At 44.1% G+C, this 20,210-nt stretch overlaps 3 protein-coding genes across 4 annotated transcripts in view; 1 reads left to right on the forward strand and 2 right to left on the reverse strand.

The window, feature by feature from the left end:
- Tmem116 (transmembrane protein 116) overlaps nt 1–6,565 on the reverse strand; it is a 66,304-nt gene extending 59,739 nt beyond the window's left edge. The window contains exon 1 of the mRNA XM_026787910.1: nt 6,500–6,565. Within this exon, the coding sequence (XP_026643711.1) occupies nt 6,500–6,502 (3 nt within the window). The 5' untranslated portion in view covers nt 6,503–6,565. The remainder of the gene's footprint in view (nt 1–6,499) is intronic.
- A 578-nt stretch (nt 6,566–7,143) lies between these two features.
- Erp29 (endoplasmic reticulum protein 29) lies at nt 7,144–13,659 on the forward strand. Its single transcript, XM_005344479.2, has 3 exons — nt 7,144–7,406; nt 11,096–11,234; nt 12,876–13,659. Exons 1-3 carry the CDS (start codon nt 7,263–7,265, stop codon nt 13,373–13,375), a joined length of 783 nt encoding a protein of 260 aa, XP_005344536.1. The 5' UTR covers nt 7,144–7,262; the 3' UTR covers nt 13,376–13,659.
- A 2,670-nt stretch (nt 13,660–16,329) lies between these two features.
- The window catches only part of Naa25 (N(alpha)-acetyltransferase 25, NatB auxiliary subunit), a 55,772-nt gene continuing 51,891 nt past the window's right edge, over nt 16,330–20,210 (reverse strand). For both annotated transcript variants that reach the window (XM_005344480.2, XM_026785031.1), the window contains exon 24: nt 16,330–18,899. In XM_005344480.2, coding sequence (XP_005344537.1) covers nt 18,777–18,899 — 123 coding nt within the window. In that variant the 3' untranslated portion in view covers nt 16,330–18,776. The remainder of the gene's footprint in view (nt 18,900–20,210) is intronic.

Raw genomic sequence — 20,210 nt, forward strand, 5'->3', positions numbered from 1 at the left:
TGGCTCACAACATCTGTAATGAGGTCTGGTGCCCTCTTCTGGCCTGCAGGGATACACACAGATAGAATATTGTATACATAATAAATAAATAAATATTAAAAAAACATAGTAAAATTACATATAACAAAATAGGTATCAAGCAAGAATTAGTTACAATATTTCTTTGTGAATCTAAAGTTTCATATCTAATTCATCTTTTCTCATAACTAAAAAAACTATAACTATCTTCACTCTTCAAAGACCCCAGAAGGATATAATATTACCTAAGTAAATAGGAGATGCATTGTAAGCAACTTCCAAAACTCAAGAATTGACAGAGACATCTTGCTGCCTGGACAGTCACTCAAAGTTCTTCTGTAATACTGGGACATCCATCTTCAACCTGCAGGCCTATAATACCTGGTAGACTTTCCAGTGAAGAAGAAAATTTGAAGATTTGTTTCACCTTGTGCTGGCAAATTTTGTCAGTTGCTTTCTTCTGTGTCCTTCAGAATGTCTGGCAGCTTCTTCGGTAAAGCAGGAACCCTGAAGGATCATCACGTCTTTTGGAAAATTCAGTAGTCACTTATCTGTAGGTCCTGCATGTCTAATTCATACAGCATACCATCAAGTAGTCTAGGCAAGAGCAGTTTCTTGCCCAATTGGCTAGCCTTGTCACACTGAAGGCAAATTCCATAACGAGTTTCTTCAATGTCCATCAACCTCTCTGAATTGGTTGTGCCAGACGCAGATATATCTCACTACTGAGAAAAGTCTAAGTTCTTAAAACATTTTAAATGCCATATTTGTAATTCTTTGAAGTGTTGAAGATTATCTAACTTAAATATATCTCTATGTATCTAGAAAAATCTATCATGACTAAAAGTTTGGCTATTATATGATGGCCACCTATTAATCTGTATTTCTTAACTATACATTTTTTAAATGAGCTGCATAAACACAATACCTTAAACAAGAGCAGAAATATATATATTCAAATGAAAACATTTATAAACAATAATTTTTGGAATTTGGGGATAGTTTTCTACAAACATAACTTTCTCCTGTTGTTTGTTGGACAAAGTATTTTTAGGGCTCATGGAAACCTTTCAGGGAGATCTTGCCCCATTAAACCACATTAGCCTGGAAGGAATCTACAGGTTCTAATCTGTAGAAACAAAAGCAGAACCTCTTTTCCAAAGCAACATATCCTTAGACCCAAATTTTGAAGTCAAGATACCTTTATGTTTGTTTAACATAGCAGCCCCCAGAATCAAATGTCTCTCTGCAGTCAAAAAAATTCAAAGAACACACGATAATATACATAATCCAGACTATCTGTGTATATTCCATCTTTACGTGGCTTATTTTTCTTTACTCCTCTAATCTATGACTGTCCTCTTTTATATTACTTTTACTGTCTCTTTAAAGACTTTCTTTTATTTTTTAAAACTTTTTTACAACTGTCTATACTCTTTTTCTTCTCTCTCCGAAGCCCATGTACATTTTTAAAACACACTATGACCCATTCAGAGGTTTATTTCTGTCTGAATCTGTCTTTATTGTGTGTCTAATCATTTCCTGACTAAGAGCACCTTTTTTTTTCTAAATGCTAAGTGGACATGACTAGGATCAACTCCACGCCTCTGCCTGTTGCCTCTGCCCTGTCCAACATGGCAGAGGTATGTTCACCTCCTCTGTGGGCCATGCTCACTGCACCAGCTCCAGGGACATAGCAGGTCTATATTGCCATTAAACAATTAGTAGCATGCTCCTTACAACCCCACTTAAGTGCAGGACCTCCTGAAAGAGCCAGAGTTCATGCTGTTAGCATGAGCCAGGAATCTAGCTCTTAAAGAAGCCGCACAAGTTTTGCTGCTAATGCTCAATCAGGAAGCCTTTTCTTAAAGGAACTGTGCTTCTGCTTGCTTCTAGGAAACAAAGCCCACCCAAGAAAATGCTGCTACCAAGAAGCCACACTTAGCTCCTGTTTTTTTGTGGGTCTAGAAGTCCTCTTTTTTTCTTAAGCTTCTTTTAGGTCTTATGTGAATCCATGCCTGAGATGGTGGGTAACATTTTGTAATAAAACTTATTCATAGCATATAGAAGGGAATCCCATATCAGATCTCTGAATTCGAGCTCAGCTTGGTCTACAGAGTGAGTTTCAGGACAGTCAGGACTGTTACATGGAGAAACTCTATCTCAAACACCCCTCCGCCCAAAAGAAAGAAAACAGAAAAAAGGTAAATGTTTTATAAAGAGTTTTCAAATTTTTTTTCTTTCTTCCTCAGAGAGACAGGGTTTCTCTGTGTAACTGTAGCTGACTTACAGAGCTGTGGCGTTGAACTTCCGGAGATCCACTTCTCTCTCCCTCCCTCCCTTCCTCCCTACAGAATTCTCATCCTATGGGTTGGGGGAGTCTAAACAATGTCCTACCCCTTCCTCATAAGGTCCAAATGACAAAGTTTGATTCCATCAAAGTCTACCCTGGCTAACTAAGGAGTTTATTAGGGTTACTTACAAAGCATGAATGAAGAGTTAAAAGCAGGAGCCTTGGTGACCCTAAAACAGCCACATTGGGAGGTCTGTACCCAGCATGGATGAAAACTAGCCCACAAGCTGCAAGGATAGTGCTTCCTTCCTAGTCCTTCACAGCCTGAATACTCTACCTCCTCCCTAAATCATGCACAATTAGGGCAGAATTGCATATAGTCAGTTGGGAGGAGTGGCTGGATTCTCAGATGAGGGTCCTTTAGCCCTCTCATCCCTCCTAGGAGGGAATGTTAACAATCAACAAGCTTAGTTGTGATGGTCTTTTGGAACTGGGCACATCTCATCTGAAGATGGTGGCAGTTAGGCTTGGAAGATAACCCTATATAATATACACATTGAGTTCTTTTTCTCAAATTTACCAAAGATTAGGTCCTGCTATCTTATGACATACACTTTTTGGATATATACAATAATTGTAGTGCTAATTTTTTGTTTTGTTTTGTTTTTTGAGACAGGGTTTCTGTGTGTAGCTTTAGAGCCTGCCCTGGCTCTGTAGACCAGGCTGGTCTCGAACTCACAGAGATCCACCTGCCTCTGCCTCCTGAGTACTAGGATTTAATGGTGTGAGCCACCACCACCTGGCTCCACAGTCTCTTAATGGTAAGTATATCTCTTTTTTTTTTCACTATCACGAGCTTATTGTGCCAGAAACAAACATCATCTGTGTCTTTTCACATCAGAACTTATTGACTAACAATCCATTCACAAAGTTATTTGTTAGATTTGCTGCAACTTACCAAGAAATCTTGAATTCAAGTATGTGGATCCTAGCAGTCATAGGTCCTTTTATTCCAGAATTAGTTACTGGCATTAACTCTTAGCTCATACATTACCCTGTGGTATGTTTACACAGATTACATAATGGCCATAAGAGAGGAACAGATGCTGCAGAGTTCTGAGAGGCTGTCCTCAAGTTGAACTGATACAATCTTAATTCAAATCCTGCAGGGGCCATAAAAAGTCATACTAGGCACAGGTTCAGGGTTGTCAGCACAGGCACTGGCGTCTGGCCATTTCAAATGCTGAAGTGGAGAGAGCAGCATAAGATGAAGAAGCTGGAGGCTTTCACTTTAGCCAGTGTTTTACATGAGGCTCACGACAAGTGATGGGTCAAAATGGAGGAACTCTATACAGTTCCCCGTGTGGGTGTATCTGATGCAACATATGTAGAGTTCATACGTAGAGTCTCTGCTTTGACTTGATACAGTCACAGGCAGTGTTGTTTATTCGCACAAATCAAATGATTTGTCAATTGGTACAAGCTGGTGCCCTGACAGACAACAGTTAATGACTTGTGTGAACACAACATAGTCATTTTTCCTTGGCACTTAGCTAAAAAATGTGGTCTATGTGTTGCACAGCCTGACATCAGCAACTGTATACAACAGAGTAAGCTACCATCCAGACCCAACTTATTCTGTTTTTCTAAAAAAGCAGTTTTTAGTTGTTTGAGAATTTCATATAACATGTTTTGATGCTATTACCCTCCTTCTCCAACTCTTTCTAGATTCATACCCCCATTTCCTTCCTACCCAACTTTGTAAAACTAAGTAGACCAGGCTGGTTTCCCATTCAAAGAGATCCACCTGTCCCAGCCAGAGCGCTGTAGCTATTAAGCCTGTCCTGGAACTAGCTCTTGTAGACCAGGCCTGCCTCTGCCTCCCAAGTGCTGGGATTGAAGGCGTGTGCCTCCACTGACAGGCTTGTAATCTCTTTTTTCTTAAAGGAGCATCAGGCCCCATGGGTTGGGGCCCACCTGTATTTCATTTAGCTTTAATTATTTCTGTAAGTATTATAATAACTACCTCTCCAAATGCAATCAGAGTGAACATGAGGCACACAACTTAATCCACGACTAAGACAGTGCTTAGTCCAAACTCTTCCTGAGATTTTTTTCCAGTCCCCATTGCTCTCCTTCCCAGGAAGATTAAGCCAGATTAGGATTAAAGGTGTGTCCTTCCATGCCCAGTTTTCCCTCCACGCTTGGGTGATATTTTCACACACAAATCTGACAACATTCCAGTTAAAATCTCTGGTCGCTTTAAACCCTTTAGATTAGTGAGTCTTTATTTTGCTCGCTAGTTTGCCATTTCACAGATTCCTGGCCACTGACTGGTCACTGCTTAACCAATGCTTCCTCCCTTTCAAGGCCATGCTCTAAATCATCTCCGGGATACGATTCTGACACTTCTAAGCAGGACTGACTTTTAATACAGGATCTTTTAAGGTGTATAAATACCCTTGCAGTGATTAGGAAAGAGATGAAATAGGATTAAAGATTTTAATATGGACTGGGGAGATGGCAGCCCTGGAGACTTTACACAGAATTCAAGACGTGTAAGTGAGGAAGGCATAGGTCTTTCTTAGGACACAGCAATGTCCAAATATGTTTCCTGGGGAGAGTTTCCTGGGTAGTCTTAGATTAAGTAGGCATGAATCCCAGCAAGTCACACTGTGACTGAGCATTCAGTGTGATATGAAGGTAAGCGTGGCCAGTCAAATGGAGGGCAGCTAGCTATTAGAGGGGCGGGCATTGAGCAGCAAGTGTAGAACCCCCATACTGAAAACCACTAAGTGGCTGGAGAGATGATTCAGGGGGGTAAGAGCACTAGCTGCTCTTCCAGAGGACCTGGGTTCGATTACCAGCACCCACACAGCAGCTTACAACTGTCTGTAACTCCAGTCACAGGGGGATATGATGGCCTCTTCTGGCGACCTCAGTATATACATGGTACTCACATAGTACACTGACATATATACACAAACAAAAATCCATACACATAAAAATAACAGGAGATTGAGAGTGGGAGAGGAAGACAGACTCCTGAAGGAGGGCTGCAGAGCTGGCTCAGTGGTTAAGAGCACTTGACTGGTGTGGGTCCATGATCTGTATTCTGGCAATTATATTTTAAATAAACGCTGATTGGCCAGTAGCCAGGCAAGAATTATAGGCGGGACAACCAGACAGGAAGTAGAGGGGGGTCAAGGAGAATAGGAGAATGTTGGAAAGAAGGAAGCCTATTTCTCTGCAGTCCTGACCCGACCACAGAAGAAGCAAGATGTGACTGCCTCACTGAATAAGATACAAATGGCTAATACAGATAAGAATAATGGGTTATATAAGTTATAAGAGTTAATAAGAAGCCTGAGATAATGGGCCAATCAGTTTATAACTAATGTAGACCTCTGTGTGATTTCTTTAGGACTTAATGATTGTGGGAACTGGGCAGGACAGAAACCCCTACAACACTTGGCTGCTCTCCTAGAGGACCAGGGCTTAATTCCCAACATCCACATGGAGGCTTAAAACCATACCTAACTGTGGTTTCACAGCCAACACACCCTTTTGGCCTTCTCTGGCACCAGACACATACACGGTACATACACATACAGTCAACTATAACATTCATGTACATAAAATAAATAAAACTTTTTAGTAGTGACTACTGAACCCTATTTCTAGCATGAGAAAGTACAATTTATGGTCAACATAGATGCCAACCAACATACAATTGTAAAGACTTACTACATTAGCTAGGTGTGGTGATGGACACAGTACATGGGAGGCCATGGTAGGAAGATTCTCAACTAGAATGCAGCCCAGGCTACACAGAGACCTTGCCTCAAAAAAGGGGGTGCGGCTGGTAATATGGTTCATTTCCCATACTAAAGCACTTGCTGAGCTGAATTCCAAGGAATATATGGTGTGTGTGTGTGTGTGTGTGTGTGTGTGTGTGAACATGTATGTATGTAGAGGCCAGTGGCCAACCTCACCGTCTTCCTCAATGATACAACTATCTTTTTTGGAAAGCTCTCTTAATCTGGAACTCACTGTAACTAGGCTTGATTTGGGAACCTTCCTGTCTCTGCCTACCCAGTACTGCTAAGTGTGCCACAGCTTTTTTGTTTTGCTTTGTTTTTTAAAACAGGATCTCACTAGGTTTACTCTGGATGGCCTAGAACTCACCATGTGGCCCAGGCTGGCCTTGAATTCAGGTTCACCAGCCTTGGTCTCAGGAGTGGTGTGATTGAAGATGCGTGCCAACACACCAGGCCCAGATCCTTGAGTGCCGAGGACGGAACTTGGGGGGGCGGGGGGGATAAGACAGCCACCCAAAACGAATGCTTGTTTTCTCACTATACATCCGAGCACGCTCTTGCCACACCTGACCACAAGCAGGATACCAACAGGCCTTTCCCCGAGCTTCTGGGGTAGGGAGGGCCATAGCACCTAAGTACCCGGTGTGCCTGACCAGGGCTGCAGCCTAAGGGGTCTGCGGCCTACACGGGGAGGACGACTACTACCAGTGGCAGACAGGTGACTAGCCAAGGAGACGGCGGATTCCAACAGTCAGCATGACGCCCCAGCGCAGGCAAGGTGGGGGCAGCCGCCTCATCTTCTTCCAAGGCGAGAGAAGGCAGCACGGGAATTGTTGAAGCTTCGCTTCGCGCCTCTCCTCACCCTAGAAAAGCCAGCCTAGCCAGTCTCACGTCAGCGTCTCGTCCGTCACGTGACCGCGTCCATGAGCTTCGCGGGCCACGCATGCGCAGTTGTATCTTATTGCCCCGCCCCTCAAGCGGCCTGTCCCTTCCACCCTAAAGGAAGCTCTAGCCGCCTGGAGTGGCCACGTGTGCGCCTGCGCGCTCTGAGACCGCCCTCCAAGTGACGTGAGAGCTCACTCGGAGCGCTCGGCCGCGTCTCTCATCTCCGGCTCCCGTAATCTGCTGTGATGGCTGCCGCGGTCCCTGGCGCCGTTTCCCTCTCCCCACTGCTGTCTATTCTCCTGGGCCTGTTGCTCCTCTCTGCTCCTCATGGCGGCAGCGGCCTGCACACGAAAGGCGCCCTTCCCTTGGACACAGTCACTTTCTACAAGGTAATGAGGACTGGGGGAGTCGTGCGCAGGTGCAGCTAGACTCCCGTGGGCGCGTGCGCTCATGAGGACGTTGGTCCCCAAGGGGTGGCAAGCAGGCACTCTATAGGGACCATCCCTAGATATCCCACCATCCTATAGGCCCAATGTTGGCAGAATAAGGGCGCACGCTAATCACTCGGAACCCTTGTCTTTGCTTTGCAAGCCGGCTACTCGCTACCTCCTTCTACAAAAGATCTATGCAGTCAAGGGACCTAAATGTTCCTTCCCTTTATCTATAGGGAAAAGACAATGCCGGGAAAGATCCAATCCACGAGTCCCAAGTGGAAGATTGAAGGGCGGGGCGAGGTCGACGCACTTGGGCTCCTTGATGGGTGGGGGTGGCGAAGAAAATTAAGCACGTTAACATGCAAGTGTGCTCCCCCTCTTCTCTGAGGATGGATGCCTGCTTGACAATGTGCCAATGTGCAAACCATATGATAGAGCGCGGACCCCTACAAAGTACAAGGGTTGAAAAGGTGCACTTCTGACACCTGTAGAAAGCATGTTCGGGCAGAGAAAGAAATGAACAAAAACCAGGTCAAAGCACGGAAGAAGCGCCACTAGCCCTAGGTTCCCACCTCCCCCCCCCCCCCCCAATGTGGTATCCAGGTCTGGGTAAATGAATGGTGGCAATGTTGGAAGCTGAATGCAGGTGTGGACCCAACCTTTTCCTCACGCATCTGTCCCAGACCCCAGCAGTTCTCACTTCCTCTATTGGGCAATCTAAGTGTGGAGAGAAGTAGTCATTTTCTTATTTTGTTTTCATAGTGAGGAACTGAAAATCAAAAGGGAACTAAATGAGCCTGTCTTGAGTGGTTGGACATGTCCGTTTTGGACAGGGTTGCTGTTTGAAAAGGATCCTGCACATGTAGCCCATTCAATGTTGTCCTTAGGAATTTAAAAAAAAAATGTCTGCCATATTATTAATCACCCACTCAACCCTATATAGCAATCTACTCTCGATACAGCAGTCCAAGTGTGAACAAGGCATTTAGCACCGTAAGTTTAACCGGTCAGTGTTTACCATCTTTACCAACTGCCTCCCTGCTCTCATCACTGGAACCCCAATGGCCCCTGACTGCACCTTGAGATTCCACAATAGAATCCCCTTCTTACCTCTCACTTCCTAGCCATTTGCCCCCTTGTCCAATCTCTCCAGCCAGTACAAGCCTGACTTCCTAGCTCACAGCTGTTAGGACTTCGGCACTGTTCCTTGTGACTGGAACACTCCTTGCCAGTCTTTGAAACAAGTTACTTCACATTATTCTGTCTTAGGTTAAATATTACCCGCTTGGGGCCTTGCCTTGCTTTCTCGCCCCCCCCCCCCCCCCGTGACGGTCCCCCTCATTCATTTCTGTTGCTCCATCACTATTTTCTTTAAACTTGTCAGTTTCAAATCTCCCATAGAACATTACAAGCATATGAAGCAGCTTATCTGTTTCTCTGACTCTCTACACGGTACACCAGATTATTCATTCATTGAGCATCTGACAGTGGATCTGGTATGTTGTCTTCACCTCAATCAACAGGTACCTCCTCTATTGCTTCCAAATTTTTGCCAGGAATCTTGTTACATGTTTTGTCTTTCAGTGATTTCCAACTAGAATGGGTTTTCTTCAGTATTATTTTTGACCATCACTAAAAGGCTTCATTAGATGAAAGCCCCTATGCTGTTCATTGCTGTGTTCATTTAGAATGATGTCTGGGACATGATGGGCTTTTAACAGCTTCTTATATAGTGAACAAATAAATAAATAAAGCCAGCCAGGCAAAGGTGTCAACACACAGAACTGATGAGGCAGAGGCAGAAAGGTCATGAGTTCAAGGCCAGTATGGGTAATTTGATGAGATCTTGTTTTAAAAATCCCAGTGAAGGGGCCATAAGATGACTCAGCAGGAAGGCACTTCCACCAAGCCTGACCACTAGAGTTGGTTAAAGAAGAGAACTGACTCCCACACACGTAACACATACATAACAGCACTACTGCATCCTGTTAGCTAAATCTCCTTTTTACTCCAGTGTCCAGCCACCCTATGATTATTGGTATTCGGTATTCTAAATGAGGTCCCCTGGTAGGGAGCCTGTTCTGAGCTTTTGAAACACCATCCCGCTTCTACTCACCTTGATTGACAGCCACGCAGCATCAGCTGCCCAAGCCTGTGAGAGCTCTCTTCGGAACATTTTTCAGTGTGTCTGCCATAAGACACTGGGACTCAAGGAGTGTACAAGAACAGGGGCATGGTCCTTATCCTTAGAAATCCAAATGGGAAAGACAGAATATGAGCAAATAATAAGGTTTCAGAGTGAGATGGGAGAGGGTTAAGGAAATGAAGTAATAGGAGATTGGATCTTCCTATTCACTAGAAGGGGACATTTAAACTGACCCTGGAATGACAGAGGCAGACGAAGAGGCTTCCAGGCAGCAGAGTGGGACTAGTGTAAAGCAGAAACAAGGGCAGCTGGGCCACGGGGGTATGAGCCGATTTATATTTTCAGTCTTCCCTGCTGCTGGGCCCTTGGAGCTCTGACTTTTTAGTGTCAGTGACCTGTTCCCGATGGCTTCTGTCTTTGATGTCCCTAGGCAGTTTTAATATCCTTAAATAGGTAAAAATAAAGTGAATGTTAAAAATAATAAGGCCTTTTCACCACCAGCGATTGCCTGTGATGAAAATATGACAGTTTGGGACTGCGTGAAAGGCTGATGAAGGAGGCTGGAGAGAGGGCTTAGTGGTTGAGAACAAACACTGCTCTTGCACCCATGTCAGGCAGCTTACAGCCTGTCATTCTCTAGCTCAAGGTTGATCAGGCATCCTTTTCTGGCCTTCTTGGGTACCTGTACTCAGATGCACATAGCCACACATGCATAACTAAAAATAATAAAAAATAAGTTGTTTTTTAATTTGAAGATGGGTAGGCAGTATTATTGACCAAAGGTAATTAGATAAAATGTATACATTGAACGAAGCCACCAAAAGGAAGTCTTGGGCTCATCAGTAAGTTAAATGTAGACTGACCATTTTGAGTCCCTGAAGCTCCATTCCCAGCAAACCAAAGGAATGGAATTTTGTGTGCTCAAACATAACATGTATGTTAACGCTTTTATTCCCAGCACTCAGGAGGCAGAGACAGACAGATCCGCTTCATTAAATTAACTACCACAATTAAAATTCTGGCTTTGACAGTTCTAAGACAGATGTAGCGAAAGGGAATGCTGGTCTTAGGAGATGGCATGGACTCAAGTACGGCCCCTTCATCAACCTTCTGACCTGAAATTGCTCAGTTCAGTTCAAACTCTGGCCTCTGTGGCCAAAGCCTCCTGAGTATTTGGTGTTTACTGACAAAGACCCCCTGAGATGTCAAGGACAGCAGTGGATGCTAATGTTTCCTTGGCATTGTTCAAAGACACTGGAAGGGAAGGCCTTAGGTATTTATGCACTATTCTATCTTTTGTGGGTGTGAACACATGCACACCCAGTGTGATACCCACAAAGGAATCATATTCTAAGCTTTGGGGGAATCAGTGCATTCACACAGCTTGTCTCCTGTGTAGGCTCGTTTCTACTGTCTCTTAAACAGGGGTCCCTTGGGAAGGGGAATTAGCCCTAAAAGTCCCTGAACACCTGACTTGCTCAGCTCTATGCGCCCACAGGTCATCCCCAAAAGCAAGTTTGTCTTGGTGAAGTTCGACACCCAGTACCCCTACGGTGAGAAGCAGGACGAATTCAAACGGCTGGCTGAGAATTCGGCCTCCAGCGATGATCTTTTGGTGGCAGAGGTGGGGATCTCAGGTACGGACAAGTCCAGGATGACTGGGGAGGGGCTTGGGATGAAGGAAGGTGGGGCTCATTTCCCTGGTGGGTGGGGGAGTAATGCCCCTGAGCCATTCACTCGGAGAAATTGGTTGTGTAGTCTGTCAGGACCTAGTGCCTGCAGCAAGCTTAAGCGGAGCAGGTGCTGCCCATGGAACCAGAGATGATCCTATAGCTGCCTGAAGGAACAACTCCTCTTCCCAAACCTTCACCTCTCTGACTTCCCTTAAGAACTGAGCACCTCCTGAAATGATGGGCAGTCTCTACGGCCATAGTCACCAGCATCTAGTAGTTATAGTCCAGAGGTCTGCAGGCACTGAATCTCAGCCCTATCTTAGTTGGGAAGACCCGCACTTCCACCTGGGAGGTCCTAGGGAATTTCTGGCCATCTGGTAGCAGAGCTGGCTAGAACACTTCTCCAGGGCAATTAGTGGTGAGTTTACTCAATTTCCAGTCAGTTCCCTTAGAGCTTGGTGAATAATAACTGCAACAGAGCCAGCTTTCATCCTGTATCTACTATGTGCCAGGCCACTGTGCTGCTTTCCATGAGTTCTGTCCCAATACCTCTCTGAAAGAAGTACTATGGAACTATCACCTGTGTCTCAGACCAGTGGACTGATGCACAAGACTTAATGGTGCAGTTAAATGACAGACCTAGGGGGCTGGAGAGATGGCTCAGCAATTAAGAGCACTGACTGCTCATCCAGGGGACCTGGGTTCAATTTCAGGCATCCACATGGCAGCTCGCAACTGTCTGTAATTCAGCTCCAAGTGATTTGACACCTGAGATATATATACAGTCAAAACACCAATGCACATAAAGTAAAAATAAATCATTTTTAAAAAAGACTAGGAGGCAGCCTGGTCTACAAGAGCTAGTTCCAGGACAGGCTCCAAAACCACAGAGAAACCCTGTCTCGAAAAAACAAAAAAAAAAGACTAGGAGGAGCTCCTGGCAGCCATCACCACCCTTTAGCCTTAGAGACCACTAGGCCCACTGGGGGCAGTGTCAGAGCCACCACATAGTGAGCACTTCATTCCTCCACATGACGTGTTTCCTCACTGGTCTTCCTCCAGTTTTGGTGAGGCAGGGTCTGCGTTCACTAAATGCTCTCCTTTTCTATAATGCTGCAGTCAGGGTGGCTGTATTAGCTCATGAACTCCCAAGTTCAGTCCCTGCCCAGATCTTTGTCCACTACCCCCAGATCTTCATGTGGCTGATCCCAGTTGTGTTCATAGTGTGGATCATGGGCTTCCTCACCCCCAAACTATTTGTTAAGATACGAGTTATTTTATTAAGATACTGTGAATGTAGCGTCAGAGCTTGACATCTGAACTGTGACTAGGCCCTCACACACATAACAGGTTCTAGCACATAGTGGATACAATATTCAGAAGATCATTGTTTCCCCCAAAACAAAAATACCCCCCCCCCAAAGACTCAGTGAATGACACAGTAAAGCTACAAAGCTAAGGCATGTTGGGAAAAAATTTAGACACAGGACTCTGGTGCAACTTCACACTAGACTGTGTACAGCCAATCTTTCCATTTCTCCGTCTGCTCAGCAGGCCCCCGTAGCAATGTTCTGCTAGTTCCTCATGTTTGGTTTCTATTCACAGACTATGGTGATAAGCTGAACATGGAGCTGAGTGAGAAATATAAGCTGGACAAAGAGAATTACCCAGTCTTCTACCTCTTTCGGGATGGGGACTTTGAGAATCCAGTCCCATACAGTGGGGCAATTAAGGTTGGCGCTATCCAGCGCTGGCTAAAGGGTCAGGGGGTCTACCTAGGCATGCCTGGTTGCCTGCCTGCCTACGATGCCCTGGCGGGCGAGTTCATCAAGGCTTCCAGCATAGAGGCCCGCCAGGCCATCTTGAAAAAGGGGCAGGATGGCCTCTCAGGTGTGAAGGAGACAGAGAAGAAGTGGGCCAGCCAGTACCTGAAGATCATGGGGAAAATCTTGGACCAAGGTGAAGACTTCCCAGCCTCAGAAATGACTCGGATCAGCAAGCTGATTGAGAACAAGATGAGCGACAGCAAAAAAGAAGAGCTGCACAAGAGCTTAAACATCCTGACCGCCTTCCGGAAGAAGGGGGCTGACAAGGAGGAGCTGTGACAGGGCACAAAGGTTTCCAGGGTTTGCTGGGGTTGGGAAAAGGAGAGCCACCTGCTGGCTGTGAGGCCCCTATGGAGTACAAGGTTGTGGAACAAAGCAGTCCTGAGCCAGAAACCTGAACCCTGAGTATGCCTGGACATTTATGTTGCTGAGATCATACTTAGGACATCCCTAGAAAACAGTGTGTGTGTGGAGAGCCTGTCAAGGCTGGTGAGCTGCCCCAGCAGAGGAATTGGTGCTACAGAGGAGTTAATGCTGAACAAATAAAAGTCTTGTTTTGGTTAGATGGTTTTCTTTCAGATTGTACTTTTTTGGCGTATAATTTGAGTCTCAGCTATTGTGGATTTCTTTCTATCGGGAACTCTGCCCTGCACCAGGCATCACCCTCTGGAGAACCATGAATGGTGAGGTAGAGAACGCTGTCTGCTGACTTTATGCCCTCTGTAATCTATCATGCTTTCTTTCTATAGAGCAAGTTCTTAGTTGTACTAATGCATTCTTTTTAGAATTTATACAATCAAGGCCATATGTGGTGACACACATCTGTAATCTGACAGAGTAGAGGTACAAGGATCACTTTCAGCTACATAATGAATTTGAGGACCAGCCTAGGATACATGAGACTATTAAAAAAAAAGTACACAACCAGATGAACAATCACTCCAATTCAAAGATTTAAATGATAAATTACTTTCCAACAGTATCACTTACTGGAAGTTACTCAGTCAACACTAAATTTTTATGGTTTTGGCTTTTGAGTCAAGGTTTTTTGTCTTCTTACAGCTCTGGCTGTCCTGGGACTCACTGTAAATCAGACTGCCCTTAAACTCAGGCAGATCTGCCTCCTGTGTGCTGGGATTACAGGTGTGCGCCACCACTGCCTGGCAAAACCAACTTTTAATAAACAACCTGACTCCACTCCACCCAGTGTTCAACTGGATCAAGCAGAACATACAGCTGCTTTGTACTTGGGTGTGAACCAACCCCACGCCCTAAGTGCCCTTGCTCACAGTGCACGGCTGACATTCTAAGCAATGAACTTGACATCTAAAGGATCTAGTACATTATTTTCAATGGTTTTTCTAATTTTATATTTCTGAGTGCTTGTTTGCAGTATATACGTGCACAATGTACATGCAATGACCACAAAGGCCAGAAGAGGGTGTTGGGTTTTCTGGAACTAAAGTGGTAGATGGTTGTGAGCCACTTTATAGGTTCTGTGAACCAAGCACAGGTCTCTGAGGGCTCTTAACTAATGAGCAAGCCATCTTTCTAACTGATATCATTTTTATCAAAATTCTTTCTAATCTCCTTGGGTGCTTCTGAAATACACACTTGCCTGAGGTGTTCTAGTTTATGCCCCTATCTAGGCCAGGCCAACTCCAAAGGACAAAATATTGGCAATTTTATAGAAAGCAGAGCACCCAGTCTCTTCAGCCTTTGTGAAAGAAGTGGGACAGTGGCAGTCTACCCTGGGTCCTCCCAGGATGGACTCAGCTTGGTTGCTATGGTTTCTAACCTTAGGAGCTCTGGAGGGGGACTAAATTGCCATGTCTATTTCAAGTTGAATCTGCTTAAGAGATATACCACAGAAATGCAATCTCCCCTCATACTGCCAGATGACTCCGTCCAGCAACACTGACCCAGGGCAGTAAGCATGCTCTAATGATGGTTACCTAGAGTCTGGCGTCTTAGGGTTGGTCACACAGCTGCATTCTGTTTCTGTTTAAGGGAATTAATTCTTCAATAATCTGATGCAGTAAACAATAGATCCAACATAACAAACTTTATTCTAAAGAACCTGCACATTTTCTCAAATAGTGTCAAGAGGAACTTTTTAATTAAGGAGCATTTCTTAGTAATGAATGTCATTAAAAAGGGTGGAGTGAGACAATTCAAGAAAGTCCATGGGAGTATAGAGAAGCACTGTCTCACAAAGAATCTAGCTTTTAACTCTTATGCATGTCCCTGGCATCTACAGAATCTACATGTTGCATAAAGTTGTGCCCCTTAAGCATGAACTGCAATGGCAAGCCCAAAATAACGTTGTGTGATTACAGGACTCGCTCTGTACTCAGCACTGTAAGGTTGGCATCAATCAGTAATAGCACCTGCAAAGTTGAATCATGTTGGAAAAGAGGTTCAGGCAAGCATTCTTTTTTATTCAGATAAAGTTAATTCCTCCCTGAAGAAACAGGCAAGACCTGCTAAGGGTATGCACTAACAGGGAAAAAAAGGAATCAGGAAAACAGCTCCTGCTTATACTGCATGGTTAGTGTGCCTTTGAGCAAGCAGCATCTCCAGACAGCCTGAAGCCTTCCAGTGACCGTCCTAGGTGGGTGGGGCCATTGCACTCTGACTCATTCAGGTCTCCAGACACACTGATAACTTCCATCACACACGATGGATCTTCTACACCACACATAGCCTCCAACTAAGACTTAGGGTCTCAGTGACTAACAGATGTAGCACAACAGCTTAAGACACACCTGTTAGCTAATAAATGGAATTGTGTAAGGCACTATTGTTAAGCCACAAAGATTAGTTTTGACCTTTAGACTTTTGGCTTTTGTTTATTTTCATTTGTTTGTTTTTAAGACAGTGTCTTGTAGCTGCACAAAGTTTTAACCTGGTCCTCCTGCCTCCAGCCCGGGCTAGCCCATAGTCGGGATAACATCAGTACTAAATCGAGATGAGGTACACTGCTTAGGAATCTCTAACCTTTTTAAGACTGAATAAAAATGAACCAGGCAAAAGTGCCAACTAAAAATAAAAACATTTATGTAAATTAACCTGTACAGTTAAAGCCAATTTGCTGCCTTCACTTAATTCTCAAGAGCAGATTTCCCACACGAATAAATCACATCAAAAAAGTAGGAAGAGTTTCAACAAGCCTGCAGATAAGTTGAACCCCTTTTTATATTGAAAAAGTTGAAATGAAAGACAAATACAGATTGAACGTGGTAATTGCAAAATATAATGCAATTTTGAACAATTAAAATTATGAAAATATACAAAATCGATGGCAGCACACCTAGGTTTGTGTACACTCTCCATTATGTGGAGACACTACAGGACTCTCAGTCCATAGCAGAGGAGTAGCTTGAACCCAACGCCTGCTTTGGAAAGTCTTGACTTAGGATCTCAGTAGTATAAAAAGCAGTGATTTTTCAGTCTGTAAACAGTAGTCGTGGTTATTTTTTGTTGTTGTTTTTTTGTTTTTTAAATATCAATTTACCACACAAAAACAAAACAGAACAAAACCCATATAAACCAGAACAGCAGCAGCAACGGGTCACTGAGCATCTCCTCAGATATTAAGACATACAACTGTGGGGAGAGGGTGCTTTTTACTCAGTAAGAATATATATATATATACTTTAACTGTACACAATTTATAGGCATGACAGCTTCCAAAAGAACAAACTGATAAAAGATATTGGCCATTTCTTCATAATTTCATTCTTTTTACAATTATCTCCAAATGTAACAATTTGATCTAATTGAAATGCTACATTTAGTAGGAAAATCAGCAAGTAACAAAGGAAGCACAGCTCCAACTTGACATTATTGTCAGTAAAACCAGTGGAGATCCCAGGTGTCCAGGGCAGAAGACTGCATAGACCACTAGAGGGAAGAGCTATGTCCTGAGAACCAGAGCCAGTGTGCAGTCCATACCTAACTGATCATGGTCAGCTGACAGAGCTGCTTTAAAGAGCATCTATATCTACAGACATACAACAATTTGAATATCCCAAGAAACATTATTTCAGGAGCAACACTACAGGCAAAAGCCCACCCAGCCCATAAGACACAGGCCATAGCTACAGAAAATGACCACATGTTGATGTTCAAGGAGTCGGATTCAGAGTCTTCATCTTACTCAGCAGGCCCTTTCTTTTGGGATGGAACATATGATATTATAGCAAGTTATAAAAATGTTCTGGTGTAATTATGTGGTCTAGGCTTTCCAGCACATCTTACAAGTAAGAAAGTGGTTTCTACAGATTCTCTTAGACGTTTAAACTATTATTACCCACTATGCTGATTTGTGAATCTAAGAATGTCAAGATAAATGATAAAATGCAAACCTCACACCCAAGATTTTGCCAGCTCTCCTTAGCTGGTGTCACCTTTTGCTGGAGCAGTGCGGGGAAAGACCAATACTCAGCAGATCCATTTCTTCACCTTAGAGTTAACTGACACGTCAAGTGACAGGCAATGAGAACAGAGAGGGTGATTCAAACACCAACAGTTACTAAAGGAGTCGTTAGGAGCTCAGCATGACATACAAGAGCAGTCTTCATCCTCTCAGAGCAGCCTCTCAAGCTGCAGGCTTGGGGACCAGACCTCCAACCTCCAGGTGAACAAAGGAAATAAATCCTGGTCCATTTGCCAAGTGTCAAGGTAGACGGACATCAGGCCCACGGAAACACTCTTTTGTCAAGCTAAAACTTAAAACCTAGGCTAAATTCATAGCACACAACTCCTTCCGTCCCAAACTCCCCACTTGCAAACACTAAAGTAGTAAATCTTTGTTTCGTAGCACCTTTATACCTATGTATATATCTGTGTGTGACTCATGAATCGGCTGCAGAATGGGACTCCAAACATCGGAAACAAGTATCAGACAGCTTGGCCCACACAAGTCCTGAACACCGCTCTTTAAACAGCTCTTCCCATTTTTCCCAGAGGCCCAACGGACAAGTCTCAGCAGCTGAGGAAGTGTGAGGTGGACTGTACTCAGAGTCTTCCTCGCTGACCCGAGGCTAAGCTCTCCCAGGAGCGGGGCTAGGGACGTTTTGGCTCTCAGGTCTATGAGGCCAAAACTGAGCACCTGTGGTCATATGTGGTGCCCTGCAGCAGCATGTTCTCACATTACATCTCACCTGACCCTCTGTGAACCCACTCTGGTTCTGGGGGAGCCTCATAAGGAACCTGCTGCCACAGAAAGAGTCCTGCTCCTATGTCTGCTCCTGCATCTGCTTTTTGCCTCCTGTGACTCAGGACCAAATCCAAACTCCCACTGCATAAGAGAGAGAAATCACCTGCTTTGAGGTCAATGCTTTGTACTTATTTCTATTGCTGCTTGTATAGAAACCCCACCAAAAACATTTCTGGTGATGGGAAGGAAGTAGGGTTCTCTTGTTGCTGTCCTGTATACATGAACAGGTATAAAGAGTGGTAAACCCAGATGTGGGTCCTGCTTCTGGTTTATATACAATAATTTATAATCAGTTGTATATATTTAATACCTCAAAAATTAATTCACGATCAAAGTCCTTCATGCATGTGAGGAAGATCTGGATGAAAACAATGGCCAGCAGATGTTGCTGTTGCCGGGGAAGGTGGTGTGTCATCTTCTGCTGTAGCGTCTTCAGTGCCCGTGGTTCATACTTTCTTAAATTTTTAGTTTCTTTGTGGTCTCAAGTCTTTTTCTCAGCAGCTCCCCAATTTCCAGAAGTGAGTGCAGGTAACTGCTCTGCACTTTCCCCTGCACAGTCTTTGAAAATTTTCTTTCTTCCTACAACAGAAACAATAATTCGTGTTACTCGAAAATCATTCACTTGGTTTCTAGTGACCTCACCCAGAACACCAGGTCATTTTCAGTTCACAAAATGTAAGGAAGGGGAAAGCCATTTTGGGCATTAGGTGACTCATATGAACATGTGACCCAGGCTGGTATGACAAGTATGTATGTCCCAGGCCAACAAACATGGGATTCCGAGTAGCTGTAGCTCAGACACAGTACTGTTAGTATTTTATGACAAGCTGGGCAAGGTATAAAATCCAAGACTTCTGTTTTCAGATGAAGTAGAACTGTATCACTAATTTGACATCACAGCACCTACTTTATACCAACTCCATCTTTCCCTATTAGAACACTGTCGAGGCCATCCCCTGTCCCATCCACTGTGCTCATCTCATCTCCTCGGCTCCCCTAATGAATTCCACCCTGGATGGTAGTCCACAGTTTGTGACAGCCCACAGGTTCGAGAGACAAAACCGTACTGCAGTTGGGAGTACCAAAAAGTGGGTTTGCTCCAACACAAAGAGGGCCAGGAAGTTGGGAGGGCTTTGAGTGTGAAGCCCAGAGTCTCAACAAAAACCAGATACGAACTTCCTGATGAACAATGCTATATATAATGGTTTTTGTACAAGACAATGCATACAAATGTTTTTTTTTTATGGTTTTTTCGAGACAGGGTTTCTCTGTGGCTTTGGAGCCTGTCCTGGAACTAGCTCTGTAGATCAGGCTGGTCTCGAACTCACAGAGATCCGCCTACCTCTGCCTCCCGAGTGCTGGGATTAAAGGCGTGCGCCACCACCGCCTGGCAAATGTTTTGTTTTGTTTTTGGAGACAGGTTCTCCCTACATAGCCCTGGCCATCCACCTGACTCTCCCTCCCAAGTGCTGGAACTAAGATGTGTGTCAACAACTACATCTACAAATACATTTTATTAAGTAGTATGCATAAAAAGTAAGTACAGCTGTACCTAGCCATAGGCTGTATACCCACACATTCCAGCAACCACACATAAAAACTAATCTCAAGAACAAACTGTGCTGAACATAAGACTTTTTGTTTGTTGTTTGTTTTAGTTTTTCAAGACAGGGTTTTGGGGGCTGGAGAGTTGGTTCCGCAGTTAAGAACACTGGCTGCTTTTATAGAGGACCTATGTTCAGTTCCTAGCACCATCATGGTGGCTCATAACCACCTCTAACTCCAGTTCTAGAACATACAGAATGACTCAGGCACCAGGTCCACAGATATACATGTAGGCAAAATACCCAAACATTAAATATATTAAAATATTTATTTATTTATTTATTT

Source organism: Microtus ochrogaster, chromosome 2 (genome assembly GCF_000317375.1).
Source record: "Microtus ochrogaster isolate Prairie Vole_2 chromosome 2, MicOch1.0, whole genome shotgun sequence".
Classification (NCBI taxonomy): domain Eukaryota; kingdom Metazoa; phylum Chordata; class Mammalia; order Rodentia; family Cricetidae; genus Microtus; species Microtus ochrogaster.

Bases quoted from the DNA above. Each gene is read 5' to 3' on its own strand.
- Erp29 (XM_005344479.2), top strand. From the start codon at position 7,263: ATGGCTGCCGCGGTCCCTGGCGCCGTTTCCCTCTCCCCACTGCTGTCT. The intron at 7,407-11,095 runs GTAATGAGGACT...ATGCGCCCACAG, and splicing joins ACACAGTCACTTTCTACAAG to GTCATCCCCAAAAGCAAGTT. The intron at 11,235-12,875 runs GTACGGACAAGT...TTCTATTCACAG, and splicing joins GGCAGAGGTGGGGATCTCAG to ACTATGGTGATAAGCTGAAC.